Source organism: Anolis sagrei, chromosome 1, assembly GCF_037176765.1.
Source record: "Anolis sagrei isolate rAnoSag1 chromosome 1, rAnoSag1.mat, whole genome shotgun sequence".
Classification (NCBI taxonomy): Eukaryota; Metazoa; Chordata; class Lepidosauria; order Squamata; family Dactyloidae; genus Anolis; species Anolis sagrei.
The window spans coordinates 267,176,221-267,191,482 of record NC_090021.1 but is presented as its reverse complement, the minus strand read 5'-3'; the positions used below and the strand labels follow the sequence as shown (position 1 = coordinate 267,191,482).

General features: G+C 41.2%; 1 protein-coding gene across 2 annotated transcripts; it reads right to left on the bottom strand.

Moving 5' to 3' along the window:
* Window positions 1–345: 345 nt before the first annotated feature.
* On the bottom strand, window positions 346–8,518 carry FADD (Fas associated via death domain). 2 transcript variants are annotated; one of them, XM_060765408.2, is made up of 3 exons: window positions 8,439–8,518; window positions 6,277–6,573; window positions 346–2,911 (listed from the first exon to the last, which is right to left on the bottom strand). In XM_060765408.2, exons 2-3 carry the CDS (start codon window positions 6,566–6,568, stop codon window positions 2,637–2,639), a joined length of 567 nt encoding a protein of 188 aa, XP_060621391.2. In that variant the 5' UTR covers window positions 6,569–6,573; window positions 8,439–8,518; the 3' UTR covers window positions 346–2,636. The 2 variants fall into 2 exon arrangements, with proteins under 2 accessions (XP_060621391.2, XP_067318807.1); XM_067462706.1 differs by lacking the exon at window positions 8,439–8,518 and adding an exon at window positions 8,223–8,428.
* Between the last annotated feature and the right edge of the window lie 6,744 nt (window positions 8,519–15,262).

Below are 15,262 nucleotides of genomic sequence, written 5' to 3'. Positions count from 1 at the left end.
ATGGCCAAGTGGAGATTGGAGTCTTTTTTTTTAAAGTCCCACATGCAAGTCACATCAACAGAATCAACAGAAAAAGCAGTTCAATACACGGCAACGTTATGTAGTAATTACTGTATTTACTAATTTTGCACCAAAATATTGCAATGTATTGAAACAGTTTTGGATCCAGGAGGGAGGCAGACTGCATTGGATAATACAGAATGTTGGATGAGCAAAGGTTGGGTAAGTGAGACTCTACTGTACTAATAGTTGAGCAACAGCCCACAGCAAGCAGAGTGTGGAGCACCGTTGCTTGTGGCTGTAAAGAATTTAGAGTTTAGGCAGGCAAAGATGCAGAGGCCAATCTTAAAAAGTAACAAAAGGTTTATCTACAATAAGAAATAACTGCATTTTTTAATAATCGAGAATTGGGTCTAAGCTACTCTAACACTCGTCTCTTCTAAGGTTTCAAGAGAGGGAAAAACACCAAGCAGAGCGAGATCTCAATTCACACACCACACACTATGATGGAAAAACAGAAATCAAAGTAAAGGCTTGCAATAGAAAAGTATCCATTCTACAAAACCAATCATAATGAGATCAGAAACAGAGAGAGGAGAAATAGATACATTCCAACAGTCATATAGGAGACATGGGGGAAGGGAAACCCTCAGACTATTCTAACTTGTTCCTCATTCAGGACTAGAGACTTGGGCTGTGTGAGGTTGAATTCCAACAATATGGAGTCCCTGGAAGCTTATGCAAGATCCCCCCCCCCACCTATTAGTTCAAAGGCACTATAGGATCCCTTTATTTCTTTTACTGCCAATTCAATTTACACTCAGTTTTGATTTAAAGTGTGTGTTTCTTTTAAATTAACAATTACAAACATTCTATATCTGTAATCTCTACACCCAACCAATATAAGGTGTTGGTTTTTTAAAACTCCTTCCAAGTGTAAAAACTGGGCACCTAAATATGAGAAAATGTTTGACATAGTTTTATCCATTCTTCTCAGCAATATCTATCTTTAGTTACCCAGATCACTCCTTGTTTCTGCTTAATTCTTCATTTCAATTATTTCAAACTGCATCTAGAAGTCAAAGAAAATGCTACGGAGTGTGGTGTCCCTTATACAATTTCTTTGCATGTGAGAACTTTATGTCATTCCTGTAATATTTCCACACTTTAGTAATCCCATAATTAAAATGTGGCAGAGTCTAGGAAGACATTTTAGTTGGAAAAGACTTGTATCCGCTGAATTCAAGTATTAACACGTTGGTTTTACATAACAACAAAGCCAGCTGCAGAGAAGTTAGCAGAAAGCATGCCAACTACATAAAGTTACCTTTAATAATATTTGGGAAAGTGAACACTTAGGCATATGCCAATTCCTTTCTAGTGACTGTTACCTGTGACTCACAATTGGGTCTCCATATGCAAATTTGAAAAATAAAAAAGGATCACTAATGGGCTGGGATTCATAATCCTATTGATAGCGTTTTTTAAAATGTCCTAGATTTTAAACTGGGTATTCTACAACATTTGCCTCCCCCCCATCTATTAATTGATTGTCTATTTCTATTAATTGATTTTCCCCTCAATTCACTTCTGACATGTTATATAAAGTATAGTATTGCACAATCAAACCAATGCTTACGAGCAGCCTGCCTGTGAGTGGCATAAAGGGACTTCAGTCATCTGAAATTTCTGAGGGCTTGCTGGATTCTTGCTATGGAATCCTGGGTGTTGCAGTTTGGTAAGCTACCAGCATTCTTTGCCAGAGAAAGTCAACACACTTGAAAAACTACAACTTCCAAGATTCCACAGTACTGAACAATGACAGTTACAGTGGTGTCAAACTGCATTAGTTTCACATTGTAGATGCACCCTAAGAGGTATAGTCTAGAAAAGGACATTTTCCCAGGTTTGGGTGAAAATCGTTAAGTATGCTTCAGCTCTTCATTTTCCTGAACGTGTGCAGACTGACTGTTGTCACCATGGCCTATGATGAGTGGGAACTGGTGATTTGGCACAGCTAGGAATTGTGTATGTGTGTGTGTGGGGGGGGGGGGGGGGTCTGTTATTGGTATACCACATTCTCAAGATGCATCTGTGGAATTAATGCAGGTTGGCACCACTTCAACTGCCATGGCTCAATGCTATGGAATTATGGGAGGTGTTATTTTCAAAGACTTCAGCTTTCTTTGCCAAAGAGTGATGTCTCAAATCCCTAAATACAAATACTACATACAGATCCCAGGATTCCCTAGCACTGGGCCATGGCAAGTAAAGTGGTGTCAAGTTGCATTGATTCTACAGTGCAGATGCAACCTATGTGTCTTGGAAAGCTTTAATATCTTCGTTAGATCATGAGCTGAGGGTGCAGAAGGTCCCATCTAAGTCATGCTGATATTAAAATGGAATCTGATAGCCCCTACCTTCCCACAGACTTCATCTCTGAGCAAGGCATAAGATTTGAAATGGCATAAACAGCCATTTCCACAGAACTAAGACAGCAAGACATTTTAGATGCAATATCATACTGTGAATGGTTTGTACCTCCTATTTTCCATGACAACTAAACAGACATTTTTTCATACACATATTGAATTTTAATATCACACTAATGATCTTTTCCCACTGATTTTTGAGTTTCAGCTTCTCTGTTGCAAACTTTCTTCGACATAGTCTGCGGTGAGGTTCATGTGACAGTCCCTGAGGGCTTTGATGACATCCTCAACTCTGGCTTCTTCCCTTTTCGATTTGCGCCACTCTAAAAGTGACTTCATCAATTGTTCTTCCAAGTTGTACGGATTCGCTGCTACTATGCGATCTAGTTTGGCTTCTGAAATTCCAAGTTTTCGAATAAGCATTTTCCAGTTTTTTCCAACGTTCTCGCATATGATTTCAAAAGCTCTGTCAAGATCACCTAGAAAGGAAAGCAAAGTTTGTTATTTGAAGCACCAGGATACTATAACATCTATTCCAGTATCTGCCACCACCCAACCCATTCCTGCATAGCTAAAATTAAACTTGATGTCAAAGGAAATGTGGTTTCCTATATTAATACATTTTCTATCTCGCAATGTGATTTTGTTAGAAATATGAGCTCCAGCAATCAGCTTGTGTTTGCCTTCCAATAAGCAACCATAAAGGAAAACATTCTAATTACAAGATATACTAGACGAGCAAAATCTCATACTATGAGAAACAGATATCTTTCACCATCTGAGGAACGATCTAATAAAAACGGAAAGATAAACACACGATCTGGTTTGATCCTGAGGTGACAAAGGTTCTTGGTTATAAATAAAAGTCAATGAGGAATTAATCAGGAACAGCTTATGTTTAAGTTGTGCCAACTTGCTAGCTATCTTCAATTCCCAACCAAGTGCCAACTATCCCTCCTATAGCAGCTTTTTGAAAAATACACACAGTGATATTTTTTGGCCTCTCTTTCCTCTTTGACAATCTGCTACAAAAAAGGTGAAGATTCAAAATGAATTGGCTAGAAGGGAATTTACTCCCTTCCCAAGCTTCCTGTCTTCAAGTTATTTCAAGAAGTTCAATAAAAGTTTTAACATCCTTTTGAGCATAAATTCAACCTGTTCTTATTCTTATACTACTATTTTTCAGGGCAGGATTCTCATAGCTTAATGTCTTACCGAAATTCATCAAATGGCAGACTAAAACAAATCAGAATGCAGATGATAATCACACTTTTCTTTAAAAACAGAAATACTGTAAATGGCAACTCTACTCTAGAATGCTACCAGTGTTGCCAACATTTGCTCCTGCGCCTTTTCCGGCACATTTCTTTCCTTACATAATAAGACAGAAATCAATCTAACTAAATTCAGCCATGCCTTGCAGAAATTAGACAATTTGATTAAGCCAGGTGTGATAAATCTACCTTTTAGTTGGCTAGGCCGAAGCCTGCATAGCAGTGTCTGGCATCTTGGTATTCAAGAGAGCAGGAGGAGGAGTCAGGCTGACTCCTGATTGGGTGTAGCAATCGGGGGTGGAGTCAGCTTAGAGAGGGAAAGGAGCTGTCTTGTTTGACAGAAAGGGAGAAGAGTTTTAACATCTGAGAGAGAAGGTTGTGATTTTTTAGATAGGGAGTTACAGCAGGGAACTGACAGGAGAAGAAGAGCTTTTGAGAGAGTCTCTAGGTTTGGGAATAAGGTGAAGACATTAGGCTAGAGTTTTACTACGTTGAGAGGACTAGTAAAAGAGAGCTGGGTCTTAGTAAACTTAAGAGAGGTTTACAGATACCTTATAGCCCAGTGACTGAGGCAGACTGGAGTCTGTGCTCTAAGAGAAACTGTGTCTAAAAGTAGAACAGTTTGTTAAAGAGACTCACAGCTGAAAAAGCTATTCTGTCAGGGGAACTGTCTGTTCAAGCAACCAAGTTACCGCAACTGCATCAAGATTCTGTACCACTCATTTCCAACGAGTTGTTGTTATTCTAAAGTTAAAATAAACTTTTTGTTAGTTTACTTTTAACTGGTGTTTGCCTCAATCCATTCGTTTCCCTCAGAACTCATTCTCTCAATACATTTCTAAAGTCCAGTCAGCCATAGAAGTCCAAGAGCCCAAATATCCTTTTACCTACATTCACACCCTTTTGGTTCCTCAGGCCAGCAATTCTGAGGTGGTGGCAGCTATTTCTACCAAGTACTTCGGTCACTTAGGATCAGCCTTTGTTCTACGCTATATTGAAGGGCAGAAGTGTGATCGTGGTGTCCACCCTGCCCAGGCTGAATGCTCTAATTCCGTTATACCAGGACTTAATATCTAAATAGTACAGTAAGATTAAGATGGTCCACTCCATGAGGCCTATGGATCTGGCTGGATTCCTGACAGCTCTTGCGGATTTTCCTGTCACCTTGGTAGGAGATTCTGTCGAAGATCTGGCTGATCTCTGGAATGGGGAAATGGCCAGGGCGGTGGACACAACTGCTTTTGAGTGTTCCCTCTCACAGACCCTTTCTTATTTACTTAGGCAATCCCTTGTTGTCCAAGTAGGATTGTCTTCCAAGATCGGTGTAGTGGCGGTGGGTATGTAGGTGACTGTGGAGCCCTATTCTTGATCTGCATCGAGGGCATTGGTTTCCAGGTGGAAGGCCGTCTCGGTCGGGGTTGGCTTGACGCGCATTTCTCTTGGCACGTTTCTCTCTTTCGCCCTTCATTTGTGCCTCCTCGAATTCTGCAGCACTGCTGGTCACAGCTGACCTCCAGCTTGAGCGCTCAAGGGCCAGGGCTTCCCAGTTCTCAGTGTCTATGCCAGAGTTTTTAAGGTTGGCTTTGAGCCCATCTTTAAATCTCTTTTCCTGCCCACCAACATTGTGTTTTCCGTTCTTGAGTTCAGAGTAAAGCAACTGTTTTGAGAGACGATCAGGCATTCAGACAATGTGGCTGGTCCAGCAGAGTTGATGGCGGAGGACCATCGCTTCAATGCTGGTGGACGATGGTCCAGAGAGCGCTGCGATTCACTGTGTCGAATGCCTTTGCAAGGTCAATTAATGCCATGTACAGCATCCATATTGTAGGGCTTTGTTGGCAGGTGGTGGTTTTCTAATTCCACTTTCACTGTGAAAGCAATGTTGGTGGTCTGTGCTTCTTCCAGCACGCTGACATTTATCCACTTCTCTTCCCAAGAGATTAGCAGGATTTTTCGGAGGCAGCACTGATGGAATCGTTTCAGGAGCTGAATGTGACGTGTGTAGATAGTCCACGTCTCACAGGTGTATAGCAGGGTTGGGAAGACAATCGCTTTATAAACAAGCACATTGGTATCCCTACAGATGTCCCGGTCCTCAAACACTCTCTGCTTCATTCGGAAAAATGCTGCACTCGCAGAGCTCAGGCAGTGTTGTATTTCAGTGTCAATGTTGACTTTTGTGGAGAGGTGGCTGCCAAGGTAGCAGAAATGGTCAACATTTTTTAATGCTACACCATACATTAAGCTGTATTTCTGGCATTGGAGAGGGATTGGCTGGCGACTGCTGGGAGAGCATGCCCTCACTGCCAGTGTAGAAGTCAACCTACTACAGCCACTCCAGACACCTTCTGCACCTGGAGGAACTATTTGGATTTCCATCTTTGGATTTGGATTTCCATAAAGCAAGATATTGTAGTCCAGCTCCACACATTTTATTTGAAGGCTAACTCCAGTATGTTTTATTACTGTACTGCTAATGAGACTACAATTTTCTACCAGCCCATTGTGATTCATGATCCTGAGGATCAAAACCTACTCCTACTAATTCAGAAAAAGCATTATCTACCTACCTTGATCATCCAGACGGTCAACAGGATCATCACATCCACCCTTAAGAAACTGGTCCAGCTGAGTGAGCAGATCTTCTCTTTTCAGGGTCCCTAACATGGATCTTAAGAACTCTACATTGTTACATGTAATTTTTTCCTGCTCAAGGAGATGATTGAAGAGTTCGTTGCCACTTTTCACTGCCTGAAGCTTTCTTTTACCAATATATTCTTGGCACAGAAATTTGAGCGTATCCAGTTCATCTGAAGAGAGGGCTCTTGAAAATGAATTCAGCAGACTCAAAAATGGATCCATGGCAACTGTGAAGGACAAAGGGAGGGAGGCTTAGAGACATTGATATTTAATTCCCTCCCCCCCCCTCCAGTATTTGTTTATTAGTTTTAACACAGACAATGTACTTTCAACAGGAAAACAAAAAACAAAGAAAAATCAGAAAAGATGTGTATGCATGTGTGCGTGTAAATATATATGATTAAAATGAACTAGATCTAAAACAGAGTACTAAAACATTAAATGAAAACAATATGCACTAAAAACACCAAAATCTCATACACACCCAATCCAAACTACAATGAAAGAAGAAAAAGAAATGTCAAGAAGCTTCTTCACCTTTTTGTCCCTTCCAAATTATTAGAGCAACCTTGCCAATCTGCAGTAAGACTTTCTCCCCAAAATGAGACAAATAAAAAGAAAACTGATTTTAAAAGAGCTTGAAAAAGTTAACAGACCAGAATTCCCATAATCTTGGAAAGGAGATTCTGGGAGTTAAAGTCCCAAAACGTAACTTTGGCCCTTTCCACACAGCCCTATATCTCAGAATATCAAGGCAGAAAATCCCATAAGATCTGCTTTGAACTGGGGGCCCTTCCACACAGTTGAATCAAATACCACATTTTCTGCTTTGAATTAGAATATATGGCAGTGTGGACTTAGATAATCCAGTTCAAAGCAGATACTGTGGGATTTTCTGCCTTGGTATTCTGCATTATATCACTGTGTAGAAGGCCCCATATCTCTAGAAAAGACAAAACCAATAAGTGTTGATTAGGTAAAAGGCAGTGGGATAAGGAAAATACTACATTATGACTGGATAGGCTCAGGCTGGACTTACACTGCCATACAATCCTGTTCAAAACAGATATATGGCCATGTTCTAGAGGCATTCTCTCCTGACGTTTTGCCTGCATCTATGACAAGCATCCTCAGAGGTAGTGGGGTCACTACCTCAAGACCTCACTACTTCTGAGGATGCTTGCCATAGATGCAGGCAAAACGTCAGGAGAGAATGCCTCTAGAACATGGCCATATAGCCCAAAAAAACCTACAACCAAGTGATTCCAGCCATGAAAGCCTTCGACAATACACTCAAAGCAGATAATCTACATTGAGAAACTGGATTATATGGGTGTGTTGATGGAGCCTCAACGAAGGGAGCCAGGCTTTGAGGGCCCTTCCACACAGCCATATAATCCAGAATTTCAAGGCAGAAAATCCCACAATATCTGCTTTGAACTGGGTTATCTGAGTCCACACTGCCATATATCCCAGTTCAATGCAGAACATGTGGGACTTTATTCAGATGTGTGGAAGGGCCCTTAGTTTGCAGGACTCTGATGGGGGTGCATCTACATTGTTGAATTAATCCATTTTCACACTACTTTAACTGTCAAGGCTCTATGCTCAGAAATCATGGGAGATATAGTTTTACATGGGATATAGGGTCCTTCCAGGCAGGCCCATTATCCTTGGATCTGATCCCAGGTTTTCTGATTATCCCAGATTATCTGGTACTGCAGACTCATAATCCAGTTTAAAGCAGAAAACCTGGGATCAGATCCTGGGATATAGGGCCTGTCTGGAAGGGCCCTAAGTCTTCTTTACCAAGCTACAACTTCTAGGATCGATTAAAAAAAGGAGCCAAGGCAGTTAAAACTGCATGAATACCAACCTAGGCCGTCATAATTCGAAGTCAACAGCAACAAAGGGTCTGACTTCCTGTTTCAAAGTGTAATGAATGTTCCCAGGTTCCTTTCCCTTTTACACGATTCCTGGAGAACTCCAAAGGACGTATTTTGTGGTTGTTGTGGATGAGGGAGGGGGGAATCCGGAACACATAGCGAGACGGGGGCTTTATATAAAGTTTTAACAAAGTTTGACTACTTACTTCCTGGTTGCAACTTCGTCTGCGCTAGGAAGCTCAGTCCGCGGGAAGACTCTCCACCCACTGCTTCGTTCTTCTCCGGAAATCCCTCGCTAAAGCGGTCAGGTGCAGGATGCCCTCACGGCCGCAAGGTGGCGCTCTTTGCGCACAGTTTCACCCTAAGCCTAGGGAAAGCAAACACGGGACGCCCAAGGAGCGCCAAGACTCTTTTGCAAAACTTAACATCACACTTAAAAAATCCACTTACAATCAGAAGACGCTTACTTCTTGGGAGGAGAGCAATGTCCAGTCTCGATAAAATAGTGAAGAGTAGAGACATCAGACTGGCAACAAAGATCCGCCTAGTCAAAGCCATGGTATTCCCTGTAGTAACCTACGGATGTGAGAGCTGCAACTTAGGGAAGGCTGAGCGAAGGAAGATCGATGCTTTTGAACTGTGGTGTTGGAGGAAAGTGCTGAGAGTGCCTTGGACTGCGAGAAGATCCAACCAGTCCATCCTCCAGGAAACAAAGCCCGACTGCTCACTGGAGGGAAAGATACTAGAGACAAAGTTGAAGTACTTTGGCCACATCATGAGGAGACAGCAAAGCCTAGAGAAGACAATTATGCTGGGGAAAGTGGAAGGCAAAAGGAAGAGGGGCCGACCAAGGGCAAGATGGATGGATGGCATCCTTGAAGTGACTGGACTGACCTTGAAGGAGCTGGGGGTGGTAACGGCCGACAGGGAGCTCTGGCGTAGGCTGGTCCATGAGGTCACGAAGAGTCGGAGACGACTGAACGAATGAACAACAACCACAATCGGGTTTCTGTAAAAAGGTAAAGGTAGTCCCCTGACATTAAGTTCAGTCATGTCTGACTCTGGGGTGTGGTGCTCATCTCCATTTCTAAGCCGAAGAGCCAGCATTGTCCGTAGACACCTCCAAGGTCATGTGGCCGGCATGACTGCATGGAGCGCCGTTACCTTCCCGCCGGAGCGGTACCTATTGATCTACTCACATTTGCATGTTTTCAAACTGCTAGGTTGGCAGAAGCTGGGGCTAATAGTAGGAGTTCACGCCGCTCGAACCTGATTCAGAATTCTGGGATTTGTAGTTTAGCAAAGGTTTTCCCCTAACATTAAGTCCAGTCGTGTCTGACTCTAGGGGTTGGTGCTCATCTCTATTTCTAGACACCTCCAAGGTCATGTGGCCGACATGACTGCATGGAGCGCTGTTATCTTCCCGCCAGAGCGGTACTTATTGACCTACTCCCATTTGCATGTTTTCGAACTGCTAGGTTGGCAGAAGCTGGGGCTAACAGTGGGAGCTCACGCCGCTCGAACCTGATTCATAGAATCCTAGAGTTGGAAGAAACCTCATGGGCCATCCAGTCCAACCCTCTGCCAAGAAGCAGGAAAATTGCATTCAAAGCACCCCGACAGATGACCACCCATCATCTGTTTAAAAGCTTCCAAAGAAGGATTTGAACCTGCGACCTTTTAGTCAGCAAGTTCAGCAGCTCAGCGGCTTAACCTAGTGCGCCACCGGGACTGTTAAAGGTTCCTCCCTAAACTACAAACCCCAGAATTCTGCAGGAGGCAGAAACTGAATTTTAAGTGGATTTTTTTGTCTAGTGTGATGCAGGGGCGTCTCAACCCATTATGCAAAGTAAGCATTTGCAGTATAGTTGATTTTGCCCAGGGGCGCTCTTGAGGGAAAATAGGCCTTGACATATGCAAGTTGTAGTTACTGGGGATATATAGTTCACTTACAATCAAAGAGCATTCTGAACTCCACCAGTGATGGAATTGAACTAAATATGGCACACAACTCCCATGACAAACAGAAAATATATTTCAGTGATTGGTTGTGGGGGGGGGGGGGGGGTTGCACCAAAATACTGTTTGCTTGCCATTGAAAATTACCTTGGGCCACCTCTGGTGTGATGAGGCCTTTAAAGCACTCCCCACGCTGCTGCGTTTACAAAGCTGCAAAAAGGGAGAAGGACCACCTTTTCCGTGCAGCTGAAATACATCCAAATTCTAACATAACCTCATATGACTCATATATACTCAGATTCACTGGATCCTGATGTTTCGATGGAATTATAGCATATATATCTACACTGTAGAATTAAGAAAGTAAGTAACTTTATTTTCATACCCCGCCACCATCTCCCCAAGGGGACTCGAGGTGGCTTGCAAAGGGATCATGCCTGAAAAATCACAGATAAAATAAAATACATTAAAACCAATCAAATCTATATAAATAAAAATGTAATGTTCGTTTGTGGGATTAACATAAGTCAAAAACCACTGGACGAATGGACACCAAATTTGGACACAATACACCTATCAGGCCAACGAGTGACCATCACTCATAAAAACACTGAAAAACACAGTGTAAGGGACTTTAAAAGCCAAAAAAAAACAAAAAAAAATTATTTGACAATGTTGATGCACGTGTTTGCCTGGATAGTAAGGCCTTCCTTACTATCCTTAGAAAGCCTGTTCTAGACCCCTTTGTCTGCTGCCATTCCTTCTGACTACTAGATAAATTGATAGTTTCCATCTTCTTAACAAGTTTCTCTCTTTCTTCTTTTGCAGATAGGCCATCTTGTTTTTGTTCTGTGAGCAGTTGGCAGGCAGAGCTTCTTGCCTTTTCAGCCTAGCTCGTCAATCAGAAGCTATTCTGCCAGTGTATCTCTGTTTCTCTTAATAAAAAGATCAGCTTTCTTGCTTTAAACAAGGAAGCAGTCTCAGTGTGACTCTGTCCCAGGGAAAGCAAGTTCATTAACCAGTCTGGGATTCTGAATTTGAAGAAATACACATTGTGGAAAATGAGACTGCTAATAAGAAAATTAAGAAGAGCAATGCTGTAGCAGACCAAAGGGCAATGTAATCAGTCCAGGATTGTGTTCACATAGTGCCTTCTCTATAGGAAGTCCATAGGTTACCCAAGAGAAGCCCACCAAAAGGACATGATGGCAGTTGCAGTGGATCGATTCAGTTACACTTTCAGCACCATCTTAATTTCTTTGTTAAGTGATTAAATATATTATTTACTAGCTGTCCCCTGCCACGCGTCACTGTGGCCCAGTCTGTGTATATGTGCTTTGTGTGTGTATATGTGTGTATATATATTTGTGCACATGCGTTGTAATGTATTTTTTATTTTTTGGCTTTTTAAGTCTCTCCCGCTGTGTTTTTCAGTGTTTTTATGAGTGATGGTCACTCGTTCGCCTGTGTCATGTTCTGTATCATGTTCTGCAGTTGATGGTTGGTGGTGGCAGACCTAGCAGTTGGTGATGGAAGGGTTAATGTAAGTCTTATTGGTCATTTCAATTAAAATGCTGAAGAATGTCATATGCTATTTCCTTCTCTCACAAGCACAAGATAGGAATGAAGGGACAGGAGTGAGAAAAATCATTCATGACATTTTCACCTTAATTCTTCTTGCATGGACTTTTAATTAAAATAACCAATACAAATGTAATACAATTAGCCCTCTACATTCACTGGCATTAGGGTGGCAGGAGCCCTAAAACATGGAATTTTTTTAAATTAAAAACACAATTTTAAAATCTGAGAAAGCAGCTGTCTTGGAATCTCTAGGTCCTCCAGTGCAAATCCAGTGCCGCTGGAGGCTGGCCATAGAATCATGCTGGAAGACTGACACATGTCTAGAAAAAATATCTCTAGGAATCTCCAGATCCTCAAGTGCACTGTATGGTAGAAGTTAATCATAGAAGTATGCTGGAGGACTTAGATATTCTTAGAGAGAACATCAAAATTTGCCAAATCTGCAAAAGAAAAACCTGTAAAAGTGGAGGGCTGACTGTACTTGTATCTCATGTAATTGAAACTGAATATAAATATTTATTAATGATTGACTAAATACATTTAACTCTTTTCCACCAACTTCCCCTATGAAACTGGGTATTGTGGAATCACTTTTCCTTTTAAGACAGTGACATTTTACAGGAATACAATAATATATACACCAATTAATTCAGCATTACTAGCCATATTCATACAGCTCACAATTCAAATTAATGTTTTTGCTTCTCTTACTTCACTACAAGTTGTGTGTCCCTTATCCTAAATGGTTGGTAGCAGAAGTGTTTGGGATTATGGATTTTTTCAGATGATGTACATATTTGCATATATGTGCATAATAAGATATCTTGGAAATGGAGCCTTGGTCCAAATACAAAATTCATGTATGTTTCTTAAACACATAGTCTTAAGGTATGTTATTGTTTATACACATTATTTTAAATAATTTTGTGCACGAGACAAAGTTTATGCACACTTAACCATTGCTATTTGAGCCACTCGTGGAGAGTTTCAGATTTTGGAGTATTTTCAATTTCAGAATTCTGGATAAGGAATAATCAGTCTGTAATAACCACATATTTAAAAACAAAATTGATTTAATGTAGAGAATGGGATGAATAGGATGTTCTGGTCATTGAATAAATGTTTAATTGAGAAAGCAGATAGGATTTAGCAAAATTTGTTACAGGCTACACTTCCCCTTAATTTACTTTCACAAAGTTGCATCTTCTGAAATCCAGTAGGAGGAGCTCAAAGAATGAGAAATTGCTGGAAAAAATAATGGACCCTTCTGTCTTCAGAACAGCTGTCGCAAAACCAGGCAACTTTTATGTTCTCACCTGAGCGATATATATGTGCAGTATATATTGCATAGTGTCTGCTTATTTATAGAACTGATAAGCTCTAGTTATGCTTCTCAAAGAAGTGGTCTGTGAACCAGTGCCAGTCTGCAAGTCATTGGTTGTTTGTTCAGTTTGAATTTCAAAGAAACAAAGTAGAATAACAAAGAAACAGTTGTAAGGATTTTTTTTGTGTGTGTCAGGAGCAGCTTGAGAACCTGCAAGTCGCTTCTGGTGGGAGAGAATTGGCCGTATGCAAGGACATTGCCCAGGGGACGCCCGGACATTTTGATGTTTTACCATCCTTGTGGGAGGCTTCTCTCATGTCCCCGCATGGGGGGCTGGAACTGACAGAGGGAGCTCATCCGCACTCTCCTCTGATTCAAACCTCCGATTTGTCGGTCTTCAGTCCTGCTGGCACAAGGGTTTAACCCATTGTGCAACCGGTGGAAATATAGTACCAGCTCATGGCATGATTTTGAGGGGTGGGCGGTGGGGTGGTAAAGCTGCCAGTTTAACACTTGAAGCACTGCTGTTTATTATCTATATAAATATTTTTCCCCTATGCCAAATTGATAGTACATCCAACTAAATGGGGGTAATCACTTTGCTCAATCACATTATATGGCACTAGAAGCATTAGTACGATTAAATTACCAACAATTAGCTGAAGTTGACAATTTCTTTCTAAATAGGTATCCTGATAACTGAAGCATCTGGCTTGTTTGGAAGTAATTGTCCTTTTCTGGTTTAAAATTGTTCATGCCACAGAATTAAACACAGCCAATTGCCAATAATAACATAGATACAGTGAAAACAAAAATGACAGCACTGATTAAATGTTGCCAAAGAAGAGGTATATAAAATATACTTGCCCACCTCCTAAATATATTCTGGAACAGATGAGCCACCATTGGGGAAAAGTTCTTCAAGTGGGATCCCATAATTGGGAAAGTCTCCTCCCCTCTCGCTATACACCTCACTTCAATTAGAGTTAGGATGCTGACGAAAAGAAGAACTCAGTGTATGGTCTGGCAGCAGTTTTATTGTTAAATAACCTGTTGTGAGTACTGACCCCTACATCAGTTGCCTGAAGCATATACAAATTTTAGAGACATATTTGGTTGGGTGAAATACAAAAGGTGTCATAAGAAATTAAGATGCATAAAGTACAGATAGTTGTAACTGCTCTAATGAGCAGTCATGATCAAAACAGAATTTAAGTGGGAACACAGACCTCCTTGTATCAGTTAACACATATAGGGCAGGATCCTTTTAGTGATGGGTGCAGATATAAGCTGCACTATATGTGGAGTTTTTGTCTGTACATAATGGTTAAATCCAGAAGATTGTGGTGTAAGTGATGTTGCACATGTGGGACTATCATTTATGCAGTACACAGAATTATGATTTGCACATAGCAGTTCACAATGGGTTGTAAACTATGTGCATTTGTCCACATATATGGACCTTGTGTTAATAATTAGTATGAGGCTTACATAACGTGACATTACTGATGGATTTTTAGCCTGTGCTAAACCGATGAGCAGGGGCGGCTCAACCCATTATGCAAAGTAAGCATTTTCAGTATAGTTGATTTTGCCTAGGGGCGCTCTTGAGGCGCTCTTGGGGGAAAATAGACCTTGACATAAGCGAGTTGTAGTTACTGGGATGCATAGTTCACCTACAATCAAAGAGCATTCTGAACTCCACCAATGATGGAATTGAACCAAATAAAGCACACAGAACTCCCACGATGAACAGAAAATATATATCAGTGATTGGTGGTGGTGGGGGAGGGGCACCAAAATACTGTTTGCTTACCATTGAAAATTACCTAGGGCCGCCTCTGGCGATGAGTGAGTTTATGCATTGAGTGATAACATTCTGTCATTTCTATTCAAGCTGCAGAAGTTTGAGTTGAACTTTGGATCAACTCTTGTCCAGTTGTTTTGTGTATGGCTGTTGAGATTGAAAGAAGCCCAGTCCAATGGTAGTGGTTTCTAGAATATATCCCTGAAATCAATGGAACTGAAGATCATTGTGAAGGATAAGTTCCATTCAGTTCAATGGGTTTACTTTAGGTAGAGTTATCACTGGATTTATGCAAGCCTGATGCTCTATCCATCACTGTCTTGCCACTGTGTGGATACATTCCTAAGAATAGCAAG